This window comes from Schistocerca gregaria, chromosome 3 (assembly GCF_023897955.1).
Source record: "Schistocerca gregaria isolate iqSchGreg1 chromosome 3, iqSchGreg1.2, whole genome shotgun sequence".
In the NCBI taxonomy this organism is placed as follows: domain Eukaryota; kingdom Metazoa; phylum Arthropoda; class Insecta; order Orthoptera; family Acrididae; genus Schistocerca; species Schistocerca gregaria.
The window spans coordinates 416467520-416488054 of record NC_064922.1 but is presented as its reverse complement, the minus strand read 5'-3'; the positions used below and the strand labels follow the sequence as shown (position 1 = coordinate 416488054).

The following is a 20535-nucleotide window of genomic DNA, read 5'->3' as shown; positions in this document are numbered from 1 at the left end:
TACTGTGTCCCTGTACCTTGTCCATTCCTTTCCCAATGACTGTAATTGACTACATTCAACTAACTGGTACCTTTCTGAGATTGCTGTTATGTACTTGTGCCTGATTTACTTATCCTCAAGTTTCTCCACTCTTATCCTCCTACATATAGACCTGACCTCCTGAACTTTCGGCCTCACAATCCCAATTTCACTGCAGATTAAATAATGATCAGTGTCATCAAAGAACCCCCTGAATACACGTGTGTCCCTCACAGCCTTCCTGAATTCCTGATCTGTTATTATATAGTCAATGATAGATCTGGTTCCCCTGCCTTCCCAAGTACACCGGTGAATGTTATTATGTTTAAAAAAGGAGTTTGTGATTACTAAACCCATACTGGCACAGAAATCCAAGAGTTGTTTCCTGTTCCTGTTGGCCTCCATATCCTCTCCAAATTTACCCATAACCTTTTCATACCCTTCTGTTCGATTTCCAATACTGGCATTAAAATCACCCATGAGCAGAACACTGTCCTTGTCCTTTACTCTAACAACTACATCACTGAGTGCCTCATAAAAACTATCCGTCTTATCTTGATCTGTCCCTTCACAATGCGAATATACGGACACAATCCTAATTTTCTTGCTAGACACTGTCAAATCTATCCACATCAGTCGTTCGTTTACATACCTTACTGCAACTACGCTGGGTTCCATTTCTTTCCTGATGTAAAGCCCTACACGCCATTGTGCTATTCCTGCTTTGACTCCTGACAGGTAGACCTTGTATTCTCCCACTTCCTCTTCTTTCTCACCCTTTACCCGAATGTCACTAACAGCTAAAACGTCCAGCCCCATCTTACTTGCAGCCTCTGCCAGCTCTACCTTCTTCCCAGAGTAGCCCCCATTGATATTAATAGCTCCCCATCTCATTACCATTTGTTTGCCACGTCGTATCTTAGGAGTCCCTGGTTTGTCAGTTAGAGGTGGGACTCCGTCGCCTCCAAAGGTCCAAGGCATTTTGCTCTGATTGTTGCCAGCATCATATTTAAAGTATCGGGGAAGCAGGTTGCTAGCCTTCCTTGCCCCAAGTCCCATTGAGTTTGACCCCTAACGGTTGAGGGACTAACTGGTGGATTTGGTAGTCTTTGCCGTATGAGCAATATGACCGAGATGCCCAGCCTTATTCCAAAGTAACTCCTCTTGGCCACTCATACGTTGCCTGTGGTTCATGAACTAGGACATGACTACAGGAACCCACACTGTGAAACACAGCCATGTTCTCAAAAAAAAACACAAGAAGAAGAAGAAGAAGCAACAATGGAATGTGACAGGTGTGAATCTATGTATTAGTGTTGGTCAGTGGCCTCTTTGTTTCCACAAAGAGACTCTGCAATTCTCTGAGGTGTACTTGCTGCCCAGGCAGCAGTGATTTAAATAAGAGAGCACAGAGATGTCCTTTGTCTGAATTATGGAGTGCAAAGAGTTAATAAAGGTTCCATAAGTCCCATATGAAATAAATGCAATTCTTCTTGTGATTTTCTTTTTTGTCAGGCATCAGTCTGTCGACCATTTCAAATAGAAGACCACTTGCAGATAGCACCAGAGACATGTTTTGTGAGTGTGAGTGTGTGTGTGTGTGTGTGTGTGTGTGTGTGTGTGTGTGTGTGTTTTGCTATGTGTTAGTTGCATTATAATTATAAGCTGTTGAAGACATTTATCTATGAGATGAGCCCCATATTGTTAAGTGGTGCAATTTTGTAAGATGAAATCATCACTTGCTGCACCAGGCAAGGATGTACATAAGAACCACAGTTTCACATAAACAGCTAGAGAAGTATGTGTGAAGACCTAAAGATGTTATACATGGCACTGCTTTCTTTGATGGCATATTTTCCATGAATGTTTGATGGGTGGTACTGAATTCTGGCTTTCCATAAAATTAAAAATTGTTTTCTGTCATTTTGTTAACTGAACCAGATCTTATGTATCAAAAGAATATTTCTCATGAGTAGCTGTAATTGAATTATCTAGGTGGCAAGTCTGATATTAAAAAACCGTTCCAGAGTCAACGAACAACAGAAGGACAAATCATCTGGTCTTGTCTCCGATTGGTCAACGGTCTCTCTTTGCATCTCATCTGGTAACTGATTTATCAGTAACATTTGACCTAGCTGATTAATCCATGTTCTCTTCTCTTACACATACCATCAGTTCCTGTCCTACTCTCCAACTCTCAAATATACAGTTGTTTGCTATGCAAAGATAAATCAAGTTGACTGCTTTGTTTTTCCCCAATTAAAAAAAAAAACAGTGGATATTGTCAGCTTTAAAACTATTCATGATATGGAATTCTATAAAGGCACCTAGTACAATGATAAACAGATAATTTTTGCTTACCATACATAAACGGCATCAAGAATGCTGATAGTGGCATACTCAGCTGGTATAAATGAGCCGGTGTGTGCCATAATGACTAACAGTGCAACCTGGCGAACATAACAAGATTTGCCTCCCATGTTAGGTCCTGACAGCACCATAGGCTCAGAGCTCTGTAATCATAAACAACTAGTTGTTTTCCATCCCTCCAGATTAATGAAATTTAACACTTCACTGAAATGAAAATATAAGCTTGTGTTTATTAGTTTTAAAAGAACAGAAAAAGGACAAAAATGTCTAACTGGTTAAGTAATTTGACTACGAAACCTTTCGCAATGTAGTCCTTGCATAAAAAGTTATCAGTTTACTTGCCGCGTCAAATTTGGATAAAATCCCGAGCTTTTGATGACTACCTCCATCATGACAGAGGTAGTCATCGAAAGCTCAGGATTTTATCCAAATTTGACATGGCAAGTAAACTGAGACCTTTTTATGGTTAAGTAATTGTTTCTTTTGTGATTATAATAGTTATATTGCAAAAACAATTTAAGAACAGAAAAACTGCCTGTGAATGAGGCAGCATCAGATTGAGAGTGATTCACAAAAGATAAAAGGGCTGAAAATGCATTGGAATGTGGTATTTTTACACATGTAAAAAAGAGGGGGAAGATTATAAAGAGAATGGGATTATTTAAAGTATGCTGTATGAAACACACTTAAATTCTTGACATCATGTAAACACATCATGGGTGGGAAAGATGTTTTTTTAAAAAACTATTATTATCTGGCTTTAATTTATTAAACCACACCACCACCAATTTTGTACTAGTATAAAAACATATACACACAAATATCACAAAAGAATGAATCTGCACAATGATTTAAGAGTATGTAACAGAACTCACACAGGCACATAACTCAAGAGCTAAAAAATCTTAACATGAGACCAACTGTATCATAAAGAGAGTAAAAATGGGAAACAACAGAGTTTGAAGACATACACCAAGAGATTAGAGTGGTAATGTAATCTCTGATAGTATACCAAATTTTATTTAAAAATGTTAATGCTCCACATGCCCTATTCTCACAAGATATCCTGTGAGCTAGGGGTGAAGGGCACCAGGCACATTCCACATTCCTGAATTTCCAAAAATCAGTTGACATGGTGGCCCACTGCAGACTATTAAGAACAGCTTTCGAGATATGTGAATGGCTGAAAGACTTCTTAAGTAAAAAAAAAAAAAACAGTATGTTGTCCTTGATCATGAATGTTCATAAAAGACACAGATATCGTCAGAACTGCCTCAGGGAATTGTGATACAACGGCTATTATTTTAAAAATACATAACTGATCTGGTGGAGAGGATGAGCAGCATCTTGTGGCTGTTTGCTGGTGATGCTTTGGTGTATGAGAAGGTGTCATCATTGAGTTAACTGTAGGAGGATACAAGATGACTTAGACAAAATTTCTAGTTGGTGTGATGAATGCTATCTAAGAAAAATGTACATTAATGCATATCAGTAGGGAACACAAACCCATAATGGTTGAATACAGCATTAGTAGTGTGCTGCTTGACACAGACATACTGATCAAATATCTAGGTATGACATTGAAAAGTGATATGTAATGGAATGAGCATGTAAGAACTGTAACAGGGAAGGTGAATGGTTGAATTTGGTTTGTTTGAAGAATTTTAGGAAAGTGTGGTTCATCTGTATAGATCTGTATAGAAGATGACATATAGGAAGCTGGTGCGACCTGTTCTTGAGATTGCTTGAGAGTTTGGGGTTTGCACCAGGTAGGATTAAAGAATATCAAAGCAATACAGAGGTGGACTGCTAGATTCATTACCAGTAGGTCTGAACAACACACAAGTATTATGGAGATGGTTCAGGAACTCAAATGGGAATTCCTGAAGGGAAGGCACTATTCGTTTTGGGGAACACTATTGAGAAAATTTAGATAACTAGCATTTGAAACTGACTGCATAACGATTCTAATTGCACCAATGTACGTTTTGTGTAAGGATCACAAAGATACAATCAGTGAAATTGGGGTTCATAAGGAGGCATGTAGACAGTCATTGTTCCCTCCATATGTGTGTGGAACAGGTAAGGAACGAACTTGTAGTGGTACAGGGCACTCTTACACCATGCACCCTATGGTGGCTTATGGAATATTTATGTAGATGTAGAAGACTAGGCTTCAAATAATTAGATTTCTTCATGAAATAGTTTAGAAATCTAACAGTGGTAGAGTGATGTCCATTACTGGATTAAAGGTATTGGCCTCCTCCATAAACAGGTCCACTTTGTTACTATAACAAAAAGAACATCAAGGACTGATAGATGTATGAGGGGAACTTAAAAAGTAGAGACTTTTGCAATTCCTCACCAAAGGGCTTGGTAACACTGTTAATCATAGCACTGCCACTGATAGAAATAGAAACAGAACATACTTTGTGGATGACCCGCATACTATGTACCCATAATGGCTGATTGTTTGTGGAATACAAACAAAGCTTTCTTTTATTTGTATTTTTTTATTTATTTTAGATTATGCGACTTTCTATCCAGTCTCAATAATGATAGCTGTAGCGAACAGAAAACTGTCAGTATAAGTTTCAAAGAAATGTCCTCTACAAGTGATTAACTGCCACATCATTCACAACGAAGTTCCAGAGTCTGAAGTGCTCCTAAAAAGCAGTGGAGCCCACACAATACAGAAAGCTGATGAAAGACAAAAATTGATAGCAGTGAGATTTTTGAGGAAAATTTAAGTATATTTTAAAAGAACAATTAACAATAAATGGAATGGAGTATTTGTTACGGCAGACAAGAAACTGCATCCACTAAAATAGGAACTGAAACTGCAAGCAAGATCATCTGGATCAAATTCAGTAACAAGGGCAGACATAAACTCATAATTGGATCCTTTTACCAAACATCAGACTCATCTCAGAATGTAACAAAACATTTTAGAGAAAATTGCTGTTTGCTTGTAAATAAGTTTCCCCATCATACTGTTGTGGGGAATGGGGTACCAACAGTGTGATAACAGAATAGTCACGCAGCATAGAGATAAAATTTCCATACTATTTAGTAGTAAGCGCATATACATAACACTTGTAAGACAAAGATGTTACATTGCCACAGATCCATGGCCTTCCCCCCTTCACAGTGTGGAGTGGATTTTGTGGGATGTCGTTTGTCTGAAGTGATGTGGGTGTCGTAGTCAGTAACGAGTGCTGTCAGTGGTGCAACTAACGGTTTGCTGCCAGCAGTATTAGCAGATAAGTAAGCCGTTTTGGTGGCATCTTTAATTGTTGCTAGCTCAGCAGTGGCATTTGAAGAGGGACAGATGAAGGTAGCATTGCCTCGATTTGTTGTGTCCACTGGGGGTGTTGTGGGGCTGGTGGTGATGTAAGCTGGGGCAATGACTGTGAGTGAACAGTCTGCTGAAAAACAGGAGGTGAGCCCTGCCGTGTCAACTTCTGAAGGGACAGGAGTCATTTGCATGGAAATATGTGTGACAGTATTTGCACCTGGCTGCCTGTCCATGTAGACACCAGTAATCATGAGGTCAGTATCATGTAACGTGATAGATATGATGTCAGGCAGAAAATTGTGGAGATTCACATGCACTTGGAAATTGGCTAATGGGTGCATAGGAGGTGGTGGGGTGGGGAGAGTCTGTTGTGGCAGGTCTGCTACAGTCTATGACAGTTTAAGATGGTCCATCAACACTGTTGTTTGTTTTCCAGTAATTATAATATCAAAAGTGTTTGTATTGCCTTTCAACACTCAGTACGGTCCTGCAAACGGTGGTTGTAGGGAGTATTTCACAGCGTCCACACATAGTATGACATGAGAACATGTAGTTGGGTCTTTATAAATAAAAATTTCTTTTTGTCATGTAATGGGAGGACTGCTAAGTCCTGTTCTGCAGCAACCATTTAATGGACTATGAATTCAGTAGCTAGAGTGAGGGGCTCACCTTACAATATTTTGGCGAGCGACATGTCAATGTCATCTTTATGTACTGTGTGAATGCTCAGGAGAACCCATGGCAGGGCCTCCACTCACAATGCTGAGAGGCACATGAGAGCAGCTTTCATCATATGATGTCACCGTTCCATGAGGCCATTGGTAGGCAGTTGTCATAAGTCACTGAACAGCTGGGATTCAAACTGCCAAGCCTGGTCGAAAGTTAAGGAGGCTGAGCAGCTGAATCTGGCAATCCAACTGCTGAGGAAAGTTTTTGCCACTGTCTCTGTCAATATGTAGGAAATGGGCATGGCCTTCACTCATCACGTCATGCAATCTGTCATTGATAGAAATTGATGGAGACCAGGCAATTCGGGGAGTGGCCCTAAGCTGTCAGTGTGAATGTGCTACAACTGCCCCTTTGGAATCAGGAATTCACTAAAGGGAGGCTGTGCATGGTGGCCAGATTTTGCCTGCTGACATGACTTGCAAGTCCTGGTCCATGTGCACACCTTTGATGATATTAGGCCAGAAAAACTGTTCTGTGACTAGGTGTACAGTAGGGCACATGTCCGGATACAAAAGGTTGTCGAAAAAGTTAAAAATTGTCCTGTGATGTGGCTCTGGGACAACTGGTCACATCAATCCATTCGAAACATCACACCAAAATGTTAGGTCACACTGGGTAGCATGCACTGTTGCAATTGGACTCCACCGTCTGGTTTGTCAAAGAAGTTGTGGAGATCAGGAATTGTAAATTTTGCTTTTGCGATTCTATCAAAGTCCAAATGGGCAGAGGTAGCTGCAATGTGGGATAGACAGTCTGCCACAATATTATTGGCACCTTTAATGTATTGCACGTCAGTAGTGAACTTTGGTACAAAATCTAGGTGGAGGAAACTATCGGGTGCAGAATCTGCCAACGGGTTATAGAATGCATGTGCCAATGGGTGATGATCTATCTATATGGTAAGAGGTCTCCCCTCTACATCATCTTGAAAGTGACAAACTGATTTATATATGGCTTGTAGTTTACAGTCAAATTTGGACCATTTTTTTCTCAGTGTTGTTAAGTTTGCATGTGAAAAACCTGAGTGGCTGAGTGATTCCAACAATCTCTTGCTGTGAAGCAGCCCCAATCATGTGACTGCTAGCATCAGACACACTAATTAGATGTGCATCTGGTAAATGGAGGCAAGGAGCATGGCATGTACCAGGTGTTCTCTTGTCTTGTCAAAAGCAATCTGCATCTGTAGTGTTCAATCAAGGCATCGTTTACCAGATGTATTCTTGCTGTACAATGCTTGGGTGAGTGGTAGCAAAGTCTCAGTGGTGGGTGGCAATTGGTACCTGTATAAATTTATGACCCCCAAAAACCTACACAGCTCTTGCTAGTTGTTGGGAGGTGGGAGGAGGCATATCTGGTCAATTTTCTCAGGAGCAGGATGCAACCCAGGTGCTCTGATATGGTGTCCGACAAAGGTTGCATGGGGTTGTAGATGTTGACACTTGTCATCATTTATCACAACCAGGAGAGGCCAGCTAATCAAGGATGATAAGCAGGTGGTCATCATGGTCTTCCTCATTTTAAGAAAAAATTATGACATCATCGAGGTAGGCATGGCAACTAGGCAAATTGAACAGTACACTATCAATAAATCTTTGTCATGTCTGTGCCACTTTTTTAAGTCTGTATGGCATGTAGAGGAACTCAATGAGATCAAATGGCATTATTATCGCAGTTTCTGGTGCATCTTCATCCGTCATTGGAATCTGCAGGTATCCCATTTTGAGACCAACGATGGTGAAAATTTTTCCCCTGGCCAAGAAGTGAGAAAAATTGTGCAAGTTCAAAATGGGGTAGCTGTCAATGACTGTGCAGGCGTTGATGTAGCAGTAGTTGCCACATAGGCACTAAGTACCATTTTTTTAGGAACTAGTCAAATTGGGGAGGTCAAAGTACTTTCTGATAGCGCGTCCAAGCCAGATCATAACAGTTTGTCCACCACAGCTTTAAGTTTGTGGAGAGCTTGACGACAGAGGTGTCGACGGTCAGGGGTAGCTCTTGTGGTTGTAATGTGGTGGACTGTACTATCCAGCATGGCACAGATTGTGTATGGTCTAATGGGGGAGCATGGAGTGAGTCCAGGAAGCAGGGCACGACATGATTCACCATTGCTGTTAAAGTCACATAGCATTCTCTCAGCTGCACATTCTAGTGGGGATTGTGATGCTTCATTAACTTGAGAAGTGCCCGTAGAGGCGGCGACACTGTAGTGATTAGTGTCGAGATGATGAAGGTCATCAAGATTCTGTTGAGCTGCGTGAAGTGATGTGGTTGGTGTCGAGATGATTAAGGTCATTGAGATGCTGTTGAGCTGCATTAAGTGATGTGGTGGCATCCACAATTCATCTCCATAGTTGTTTGTTGGTAAGGCACATGACCTTATTGTCATGACATAATGAAGAATACTCAGCTGCCTTTAAGGGGCTTTGCTTTCTAGCTTCAGGTCAAGTGGATTGTCAAGTGGTGGCAGCATGACTGAGGGTATTGCAGTGCTGGCAAGTAGTGTATCACTGCTCACACCATGGATCGACTGCTGGTGATCCTGTCTTAGTAGGAGGGCAGAATTTAAATCTAGCAATAGTTGGTAGTGACAGAAGATGTCAGCTTCCAGGACTTGTTCAACTGTCTCTGCCACCAGGAATGTCCAAGGTATGTATGTATCTGTGCCAAGGACAAGCATAATGTGTGCAGTTCCAGCAAAAGAGATTACAGTGTCATTGGCAACATGCAGTTGCAGTGGGAATGGTGACACTATAGCAGGTGCAAGAGCAGGTGATAGAGTGTTCACATCGGCCCAGTATTGACGAGGAAATATATGTGTGGGTGTTTGCTTTTGATGAAGAGTCAGGGACCATCTGTCCACTGAAATGCTGGTTTGGGACTATTTTGTCGTGGTGTGCAGGGGTGTCTTGTTAATAAAGAGCAGCCTGACATGCCATTCTCAGGTCGACATACTAGTTTGGGTAGGTGCAGGATTCTTCGCAACACTGTGCACCCTGTCTTAATCTGTTGGTAAGTGACTGTTGTCCGCTGGAGCTGTAAAAGGCACTCAGGGTGGTAGAGGCAGGGGGTTGCGTCTGACCATTGTTGGGTGGTCTGTAGCTGTGCAGAATGTCATGGCAGTTGTGCTGGAAACACACAAAAGCAGTTTTGGTGCCACTGCACTGGGGATTGAAAGCAGTGCAGTGCCGTTGGTTGTTGATCAGAATTCAGTGTTGTGATGGTACCTTCATTCTATCAGCAAGTCAAAGTTTAAACTCCAGTGGTACCTCCTTATGCGCTAGTATCACTGTTTGGATGTTCTCTGGTAATTTTAAGAGCCAAAGTGCCCATAGTACGTGATTTTGTGGCAAGAGCGTTGGATCAATTAGAACTCGCAGGTGATGCCAGAGTGAAGACAGCATTCTGTTGGCCAAATTAGTCTCGTTGATGATGAGATGTAGCTGCTGCTCAGGTGTGCATGTTAAGTCATTATAGCAGTAGTGTTGTGGCAGTTTTGTATTTTTGAGAAGCTAGAACATCCAAAAGCAAGATTCTAATAAGGTCTGCATTGACTCTGAGATGGTTAAGAAGTGAGGCGAACTTCTCCCCAATGATGCCACTGGTTGACATCAAGCACTTGCTGAGGCAAACCATATCACGGTAGAATCCATGTGGAACAAAAGTAGTTTCAGAGAGTGGTGGATGGTATGATGGCTGTCAGTGGTTTGATTGCAAGCACCACTATGAGGTGGGTGTGACATAGCAGCATAGACACAGGAGGCATGGGGAGTGTCAGTGCAGTAGATGGGCAGGAAAAGTGGCTCGATGTAGGGTGAGATGTGATGAGGGCACGGGTGGAATTGGCGTCACACAGCAATGTGTGCAGAACTCGGGTGGCTGTCTGAAGAACAGACGTGCATGTGAGTGAAGTTCGGCGAATGACACAACAGGTACGACTTTCCCAATGTCAGAGGTTTGAGATGGTGGAAAATGCATGTGAGAGTGCGCATGATGTTCTGGCACTGTGCAGAAGGAAGGTGCAGTCCATTTAGTATCCCATGGCAATGTCTGCATCTCAAGGAGTTCGTCCAGACATGAATTTGTTCATGGCATGGTTGATGTAGGTGTGATGTCACTTGAACCGGGAAGCAGTCGTATCTGAACTTCCTGAGCGAAGTCATGAAAAACATGTATTCAGAGTCTACAGTTGGTTTTGGTGCTGGGTACAGGTGATCAAATGTGAAACAATGTGCTGGACTAAAGCAAGTCAGTTGTGATAGCTGGTGTGGCTGTGATGTGGATGACGTAATAGACTGTGTCATGGAACTCGCTTTTAGTCACAATGGTCACAATGCAAAATCGAAATGTGTAGGTACTGATGTGTAATGTAAACCTTGACCCCTCAGTCTATTGGAGATGGATGATGAAACGGAACGACAGATAGGTACAACGCAGGCCATTGTTTCTCCAACCACAACAGTGCTGTGGGAGGTGACCGTACGGTTCAGGTCCTTAATGACAGCATCATAACACTCAAAATCATTAGCACTGGAACACGTGATATTTTGACCTGTGCAAAAGTTAAAGGCACTTAGATTAACATTTCTTACAGAGGCGAGTGGCCATTTTTTATTCTGATTCTCTGCTGCACTTTTGTCTGAAATAGCAGAAATAAATTCACTCAGTGTGAACTTTGGATTATGGCACAGTTTGGTGCTGGGCACCAGCATTGATGCGAGGTTGGTCTGAAGATGTGGCAGACAATGAAAGCATTGTCGCTCTGTTGTCCAGCACTGTAGTATCATCCAAGCCTTGGCTGATGTTTATCAATTCTGCACATGGAATGTTCATGGAATTCAAGAGCACTTGGTGAGTGAGAGATGTTGTCAAGGAAACAGTGAGGCTGTACCCAGAATGAGATTTTCACTCTGCAGCAGAGTGCGCACTGATATGAAACTTCCTGCCAGATTAAAACTGTGTGCCGGACCGAGACTTGAACTCAGGACCTTTGCCTTTCGCAGGCAAGTGCTCTACCAACTGAGCTACCCAAGCACGACTCACACCCCATACTCACAACTTTACTTCTGTCAATACCTCGACTCCTATCTTCCAAACTTTACAAAAGCTCTCCTGTGAACCTTGCAGAACTAGCACTCCTTATAGAAAGGATATTGCAGAGACATGGCTTAGCCACAGCCGGGGGATGTTTCCAGAATGAGATTTTCGCTCTGCAGTGGAGTGTGCGCTGATATGAAACTTTGCAGGATAGCTTCTGTAAAGTTTGGAAGGTAGGAGACGAGGTACTGGCAGAAGTAAAGTTGTGAGGATAGGGCGTGAGTCATGCTTGGGTAGCTCAGTTGGTAGAGCACTTGCCTGCGAAAGGCAAGGGTTCTGAGTTCGAGTCTCGGTCCGGCACACAGTTTTAATCTGCCAGGTGAGTTTTGAGGCTCCACCATTCGTGATGGCAGCATACTCAATGGCAGAAGTGGCACAACAGAGTTTTGACTTAACAGCAAAATCATGGCGCAACATGGAAAATCGTGGGCACCACTGTGGGGGATCACCAGCAGTGTGATAGCAGGACAATGACACAGCATAGAGCAACAATTTACACCCTATTTATTAGTAAGCAAAAATACATAATACGTGTAAACTTTATGAGCATACAGAGCATACCAGAAATCCTCATTTACATAGACAGAGATGTTACACCACCACACATTCATCATCAAAAGAGACTTTAGCAATCCAACAATAAGTTGGGTGGCGAGTGAGACAAAATATTCTGTGAAACATAACTAAACTCTTTCTCCAACAACTACCTAGAATGTACAGTTCAGAAACTAAATCATAATGGAAAATACTGGATCTAATGGTCTCAAACAGACCTGACCTCCTTGAGGTTGTCCACAAAGGAACTGGCATCAGTGATCATGACGCTGTTACAGCAACAATCATTACCAAAATACAAAGGCGAAGTTTTGGAGAGGAGCACAAAGAACTGTGGCTCACATTTAGAAGAATAGTTGACCATGTACTTGATGGTAATACACCTAGCAGAATGGTTTGATGTGGGAGAAATCCACCATGGTATACAGTCACTGTAAAGATACTTCTAAAGAAACACAGATTGCTACGTAATAGTGCAGAATACAGCATAGAGCTACAGATAATTAGATGGTTAATGAAATGCATTTGGCTGCCTACAGGACAATGTGTGAAGCCATCAATGAATACAATAGTGAGAATTCTGTCAAAAGTTCTCTCACTAAACACAAAGAAATTCTAGTTTATATTTAAAGGCTGATGTCCAGACACTGATAGATGTGGCAGCAACTGAAATTGAGGGTGGTATAGCTGAAATACAAATGCTGAACTCTATTTTCAAATGTTCTTTTACAAAGGAAAATCCAAGGGTGTCACCCCAATTTCATTCTTGCACCACTGCAAAGATAAGTGATATAACGTCAGTGGTGTTGAAAAAATTCAACTATGTACAAGAGCCCACATTAATTTCTATCAGCTTCTACAGTGAATCAGTCCCTCTTTTAACCACAACTGACCACAGATCCTTCACACAAAAAACTCTGCCCACCTATGACATGGGTAGCAGATGTGATCAACAAACCTACTGTCCAATGTCTCTGACATCCAATTTTCATAAAATCGAAGAACATCTTCTGGTTTCAAATATAATGATGTATCTCAGACACTATGACTTCCTTCGTGCTAACCAGGATGGATTCTGAAAACACTGATCATGTGAAATACACTCCAACTTTTCCCATTTGACATCCTGAAAGCCTTGGATCCAGGCAGCCAGGAAGCTGCATTATCTCTTGATTTCCAAAACGTATTTGATGAGGTTTTCTTGGTAGGGAAGAGACAGTGCATTATCATCGATGGGGATCACTTGCAAATGTGGAAGTAATATCATGTGTATCGCAATGAAATGTTGCTCATGTTGTATATTAATGGCCAAGACAATATTAATAGTAATAGTCTTTTTGCAAATGATACAGTTATATATAATGAAGTACTGTCTGGAAAAAAGCTGCACAAATATTCAGTCAGATCTTGATCTAGCCTTAAATGTTCGGGTAGGCAAAATTGCACACTCAAAAAAAAAAAGGATCCTATGACTACAGTATCGAGTCGTAATTGGAATTAGTCAATTACCTTTGTTTAACTATTTGTAAAGGCACAAAATGGAATGGTCACATAGATTGAGTTGTAGATCAAGCAGGTGGAAGACTGCGGTTAACTGATAGACTACCAGGGAAATGCAGCTAGTCTATAAATGAGATTGCTTACAAATCACTCGTATGTCCCAGACTAAACTACACAGTATCCCAGGAGGAAAGGTCAATATTCAAGAATAAGACAGGAAAGATCATTCACAGCAAAAAAGTCTAGTAAACATGGAGTCTAAAATGCATACATTAATAGCTACGAGTACTTCTTGATCTTCAATACTGTGAAGCAAATCTCTTTTACTGCAAGCTCTCTGCTTTGCATATTTTAGGATGACACAGTGTGGACAAGAACAATAAAAAATTGTCTGGTAAATTTTGGGCTCAAATATACATGGCTTATGAGCTATGAGCACTAGTGTGGTAGGACACACAAGTTTCAAGAACCAGTTTTAAATGATGAATCTAGGAACATACCAGTGCCACAATACCCTAAGTATGGTCCCCTTGGGGGTTGTGAGGAAAAAATTATATTAATTACAGTGCAAGCACAGGCATTTAAACAGTAATTCTTCCCATACTCCATAGTTGAATGGAACAGGTAGCAGCATTAAAAATTGGTACAATGGAAAGTACCCTCCTCCATGCACTTCACACTGACTTGCAGAATATGGATGTAGATGCAGATGGATGGAAGGACTGAGAAATGACAGTTTGTATATGTCTGTATGTACCCTAATCTCTGTTATCACCTTCCCACAGTCCCTAAACAAGGTATACAATGCAGAAGAACTATTTCATAAGAGGCACTGCACTTTACCAGAGTGCTCCTAGTATGAAAGGCCACAAGCTGCTTCTCCAGGTGGTGAAAAAAAGCACTGAATAAGTGAGACCTCCCTGCAGGGAATGTATTTCAAATTACAGCCTTTTTGTTTTGAAACTATCTCACAAATAAGACTTCATTTAGTTACAATTATAATCTATAATTTTAAACACTTATGCTGGCTTACACGATGCATAAGTACTGTACCTTTAGATAAGAATCATTTGGAATAAAATGTCCAGATTCTTCCATAATTCTTGATAGAACAGGATGTCGTCCATTCTTAATATGAATTTCTGATTCTACTGATTCAATCAGCTTTGGCCTACAGAAGAAGAGTACAATACTAATAAACAGCTTAATCTACTTCTGTAACTAAATCTTAAATTTGAGTTAAATGAAACATTCCATTAATCTAAATGTTGTAGGAAAGCTCTTGTAGAATGTAAATACAGACTACAAGAGACCACTCAAAGAAAAGCAGAAGTGTTGTTTTGATATGTACACACAAAAGAAGGAAAACTTGCTAGCTTTCAGAGTTATCCTTTGATGAGCTAGAGTAAACACACACACACACACACACACACACACACACACACACACACACACACAAACTCTCTCTCTCTCTCTCTCTCTCTCTCTCTCTCTCTCTCTCTCTCTCTCTGTCCATGGCGTCAGCAGGACTAACAGTGTAAATGCTATTTTTCAGCAGGCAAGGCAGACTCGTTGGTTGTGATGTGGATGGTGGTGGGTGGGGTGGGTGGCAGGAGAAGAATGCAGAAGGCCAGGAGAGGGACTGGGGGTGAATGTATATTAGCTTGGAGGGAGGTGGCTGGTTTGCTGTCTAGGAATGTGCCAGGTATATGGACCAGTGCAACTGTAGTGGCCAGCAGGAAGTGGCACATGCTGAGGGCGATGTGGGGACATGGATTAGGAGGAAGTGACACGACACAGAATGGGAAACTGTTAAGTGGAGGATGCGGGGACAGTGGGTTACCTGACATTGAGGCCAGGATGGCTGAAGGAGTGGAGGATGTGTCTTAAGTATAACTCCCATCTGCATAGTTCAGAGAAGCTGGTGGTTGAGAGAAGAATCCAGATGGCTTGGGCTGTGAAGCAGCCATTGAAACTGAGCATGTTATGCTCAGCTGCAAGTTATACCACCGTGTCATCAACCTCATTCTTGGTAACAGTTTGACAGTGGCCATCCATCCTGGTGGACAGCTGGCTGGAATTTATAACAATGTAAAACGTGGTGCAGAGCTTAAAGCAGAGTTGCTAAATCACATGACTCAGTTCACAAGTGGTGTGGTCTCTGATGGGGTAGGATAAGCCTGTAACAGCTCTGGAGCAGAAGATAGTGGGTGGGCAGATTGGACAGGTCTTGCACTTTGGTCTGCCACAGGGGTATGATACTAGGTGACGAGGGTGGGTGCTCCTTCATAGCTGATTCTTGGGTGCAGCGCAAGCATTGGGACCATGTGAGGATACAATACAGAATATATGTTTGTGGACTATGAGGAGCACTTCCTATCTGGGAAGGCCTTACTGCAGCTTTCAGCATACTGAGCAAGGAAGTTCTTGAAACTTCCTGGCACATTAAAACTGTGTGTAAGACCAAGACTTGAACGCAAGACCTTTGCCTTTCAAGGGCAAGTGCTCTACCATCTGAGCTACTCAAGCACAACTCATGACTCGTCCTCATAGGTCCCGATTTCGAGTCTCAGCCCGACTACAGTTTTATTCTGCCAGGAAGTTTCATGTCAGCGCACACTCCACTGCAGAGTGAAAATCTCATTCTGGAAACATCCTCCAGGCTGTGGCTAAGCCATGTCTCTGCAATATCCTTTCTTCCAGGAGTGCTCAAAGGTTCACAGAATAGCTTCTGTGAAGTTGGAAGGTAGGAGATGAGGTACTGACAGAACTGAAGCTGTGAGGACAGGTCATGAATTGTATTTGGGTAGCTCAGATGGCAGAGCATTTGCCTGTGAAAGGCAAAGGTCCCGAGTTCAAGTCTCAGTTTGGCACACAGTTTTAATCTGCCAGGAAGTTTCATATTAGCGCACACACTGCTGCAGAGTGAAAATCTCATTATGGGTGTTCTTGTCACTGCAGATACCCCATCAACAGGTGGCTATGCTGTATGAGAGGGATGGCAGCTGTCAAAACCAGGTACTGTTGGTGGTTATGTGTTTTAATGTGGATAGGAGTGTGGATGGAATCATCACAGAAGTGGAGGTAATGTCCAGGACGGTGGCATGCTGGGTAGAGGAGAACCAAGTGAAGCAGATTAGTGAAAAGGTGTTGAGATTGTGAAGGACAGTGGATAGGGTCAGACTCCAGATCACAAAGATATGATCAATGAATCTGAACCAGATTAGGGGTTGGGAGGCTAGGAAGATTTCGTTTGAAGGTGAGACCCTCCTTGACATTGACCTCAACTTCTCTAATGGCTCCACCCACACCTCTGACCACGTTAAAACCATTAACCACCAACATTACTGCATTTCAATAGCTGTCACTCCTTCACCACCAAAAAATCCCTTCCATGTAGCCTAGCCATCCATGGATGACATCTGCAGTGATGAGAACTCCCTTGTCCTGTATGCTGAAGGCCTCATGAAGGTCTTCATAGACAGGGATACCCTCCCAAACCTAGTCCACAAACAGATTTCCCATGCCATATCCTCACACATGTCCGATCCTCCCACGAGTCCCAAGTACCAGTTACAAATGAGTGCACCTTTATCACACAATATCACCCTGGACTGGAACAAAAAAAATTGTATTCTTCGTCAGGATTCTGATAATCTCTCCTCCTCTTGTCCCGAAGTGAGAACCTACCCAAGATCCTTTCACCACTCCCAGAGTGGCATTCTGCCACCCACCCAACCTATGCCCCGCTGCACCCTCCCAATTCACTTCCCTGAATCACATTCAGCATGTGCTGCTTCCCACCATCAGCTACAACCGTGCCAGCCCACATATCCACATCCCTCCTTCCCACATTACTAGTTGGTGAACTGGTAGCATCCCTTAGAGTCGCTAGTCATCCACTTCCAGTCCCTCTTCCTGACTCTCACCTCCCTCTTCCTCTACCCACTCCACCTGACGCTATTGCCACCAGAACCATTCCACTTGCCAAAAAGTAGCATTGGCACTGTTAGTCCAGCTGGCACTATGTTGGGGCATAGGCATTTACACGCATTTGTGTGTGTGTGTGTGTGTGTGTGTGTGTGTGTGTGTGTGTGTGTGTGTGTGTGTGTTTGTTTTACTCTAGCTCATCAGAAGTTAACTATGAAAGCTAGAAAGTTCTCTTCTTTTTGTGTGTGGCTGTAGACAATTCAACACAACTGCTTTTATGTGAGTGATCTTCTTAAATCCAAAAATATTTTATTAATCTAAAATATTATTCTTAAATACATTCAGAATACTGAAACAGTGTATCTCCACAGCAATGAAAAATTTCCAGCAACTGTTTTTTTCAAATTTACTGATCTCATCCATGACCCCATTGTGTATGTGACACACTATTTTGAAATTGATTTGTTAAAGATTCTATAAATAAAGCTGACATCATTTTATGAATGGAAAACTATCGTATCATATTTACATACAAGCAATGTAAGTTGGGCTGGATCTGTATGGAATAACTTTATCTGACTGAACAATGGAGAAAAATTTTTTTACTATTCTCTTCTGTTACCAATTAATGTTCAATTAATTAACGATGAACATACATTTCTAAATTTTTGATAGTATAACTTCTTTTGGTAATGTTGAACAATGATAAACTCAATTGTAGGTCTCATTGATACTTAACTGCAGTAATCACTGAGCTTCGCAGCTTCTGAAAATGATAACAATACATCTAAGGCTGCAAGATTTTTAACAGATTTTTTATGTCTTATGTAATCTTTGTTAAACTGGTCCACCACATTTCTCCAAGCTTCTTCACAATCAGCTTCTACTTTTTCACGTAGCTGACACAACTGCTTCAAAATGGATATAACTTGTGGGGAACGGTACCGTCGATAGGTCTTTGTCCTACAAAAAAATATTAATTGATTGCATTAAAAGTTCCAGAATGTTATATATTAAAATGACTTGAATAACTGGGCAATAATGCAAAATTAACATACTGAACATAGTTGGCACTTTTTAACACTTGTTTGATTTCTATTTTATTGATTCATCAAAAAATATTTACCTATTTTTTTTAATAACTGAAACATTTATCACATTAACAATAAGATCAACTTTAACTTTCCATACAGCATGAGCCAAAAATATGAGCACGAGGTGATACAAATATTAGCTTTCGGATCCACAGGTTACTTCATCTCACAAAAGGGAGCATTCAAGCTGCATTACTCAGGCCAGGGAGCGTCATACAAATGTATGTCACCAATATAGTCACCCTACTGCTTAAAATGTGAAGTCTGCCAAATATCAGACCAATGGCATCGAAAAGAGCCAGCCTGGACAACAGTGGAAAATATATTGAAATTATTTTGCATATGAACAACTATCAGCTGCAGAACTGGAGCACAAATACAGTGGTTCCTGCAGTTTCTGTCTGAACATAATGGGCTCAAAGAGGTTTCTACTAATACTTTCCAATTTCTAACTGAATGATAACAATTAAATGAAATCTAAAGGCAAATGTGGGTTTGATCCACTGTTAAAAGTATAACCAGTAAAGGACAAGATAGGTGATCAGTGCAACAATGGATACTAACATGAATGTAACATCACAACTGATGACAAGATGTTCCCATTTCAGGGATGCCATACTTTCACATAATATATGCCAGGGAAGCCAAACCAGTATGGAATACAGCTGTGCATGATATCAGAGGCACAGTCAAGTTACATCTGGAATCTTGAAGTCTTTTGTGGGCAGGACAATGTTGTAATGAATGGAGTGCAAAGCTTGACAATTAAGGTAGTAAGAGTCATATTCTGTTCACTGATCAGTACTATATAAGTGTAGCACTAGCAATATCTCTTGAAGAAAAATGTATTGATTCCATTGGCACTGTCAAAAAGGAACACAACAGGAATGCCATTTGCTTTGTCTGCTGCAACAGAATGAAATGCTTGTTTGGTGTGAAGGAAACATTTTGGACGTACTATGGAAAGATAAGAGAGATGTTTATATGATAAGTATGAGACATAGAGCACACATACTTTTCCTGTACTGACAGAAGAGGAGGAGAAAAAATACAAACCAAGAGCAATCCTCAATTATAACAAGAACCAGCTTAGTGTTGATTTCACTGAAGAGAGAACATCAAATGGAAAATTTTCTACATCTACATCTACATCTACATTCGTACTCCGCAAGCCACCTGACAGTGTGTGGCGGAGGGTACCCTGAGTACCTCTATCGGTTCTCCCTTCTATTCCAGTCTCGTATTGTACGTGGAAAGAAGGATTGTCGGTATGCTTCTGTGTGGGCTCTAGTCTCTCTGATTTTATCCTCATGGTCTCTTCGCGAGATATACGTAGGAGGGAGCAATATACTGCTTGACTCTTCGGTGAAGGTATGTTCTCGAAACTTCAACAAAAGCCCGTACCGAGCTACTGAGCGTCTCTCCTGCAGAGTCTTCCACTGGAGTTTATCTATCATCTCCGTAACGCTTTCGCAATTACTAAATGATCCTGTAACGAAGCGCGCTGCTCTCCGTTGGATCTTCTCTATCTCTTCTATCAACCCTACCTGGTGCGGATCCCACACTGCTGAGCAGTATTCAAGCATTGGGCGAACAAGCGTACTGTAACCTACTTCCTTTGTTGTCGGATTGCATTTCCTTAGGATTCTTCCAATGAATCTCAGTCTGGCATCTGCTTTACCGACGATCAACTTTATATGATCATTCCATTTTAAATCACTCCTAATGCGTACTCCCAGATAATTTATGGAATTAACTGCTTCCAGTTGCTGACCTGCTATTTTGTAGCTAAATGATAAGGGACCTATCTTTCTATGTATTCGCATCACATTACACTTCGCTACATTGAGATTCAATTGCCATTCCGTGCACCATGCGTCAATTCGCTGCAGATCCTCCTGCATTTCAGTACAATTTTCCATTGTTGCAACCTCTCGATACACCACA

At 41.5% G+C, this 20535-nt stretch overlaps 1 protein-coding gene across 3 annotated transcripts in view; it reads right to left on the bottom strand.

Annotated features, from left to right (window-relative positions):
* Nucleotides 1–20535, bottom strand: part of LOC126354454 (DNA mismatch repair protein Msh3-like) — a 307127-nt gene that overhangs the window by 81128 nt on the left and 205464 nt on the right. For 2 of the 3 annotated variants that reach the window (XM_050004148.1, XM_050004150.1), the window contains exons 13-15: nt 18235–18457; nt 14618–14737; nt 2380–2531 (exon numbers count right to left, since the gene is read on the bottom strand). In XM_050004148.1, coding sequence (XP_049860105.1) covers nt 2380–2531; nt 14618–14737; nt 18235–18457 — 495 coding nt within the window. The remainder of the gene's footprint in view (nt 1–2379; nt 2532–14617; nt 14738–18234; nt 18458–20535) is intronic. The other variant, XM_050004149.1, reaches the window with a different exon arrangement.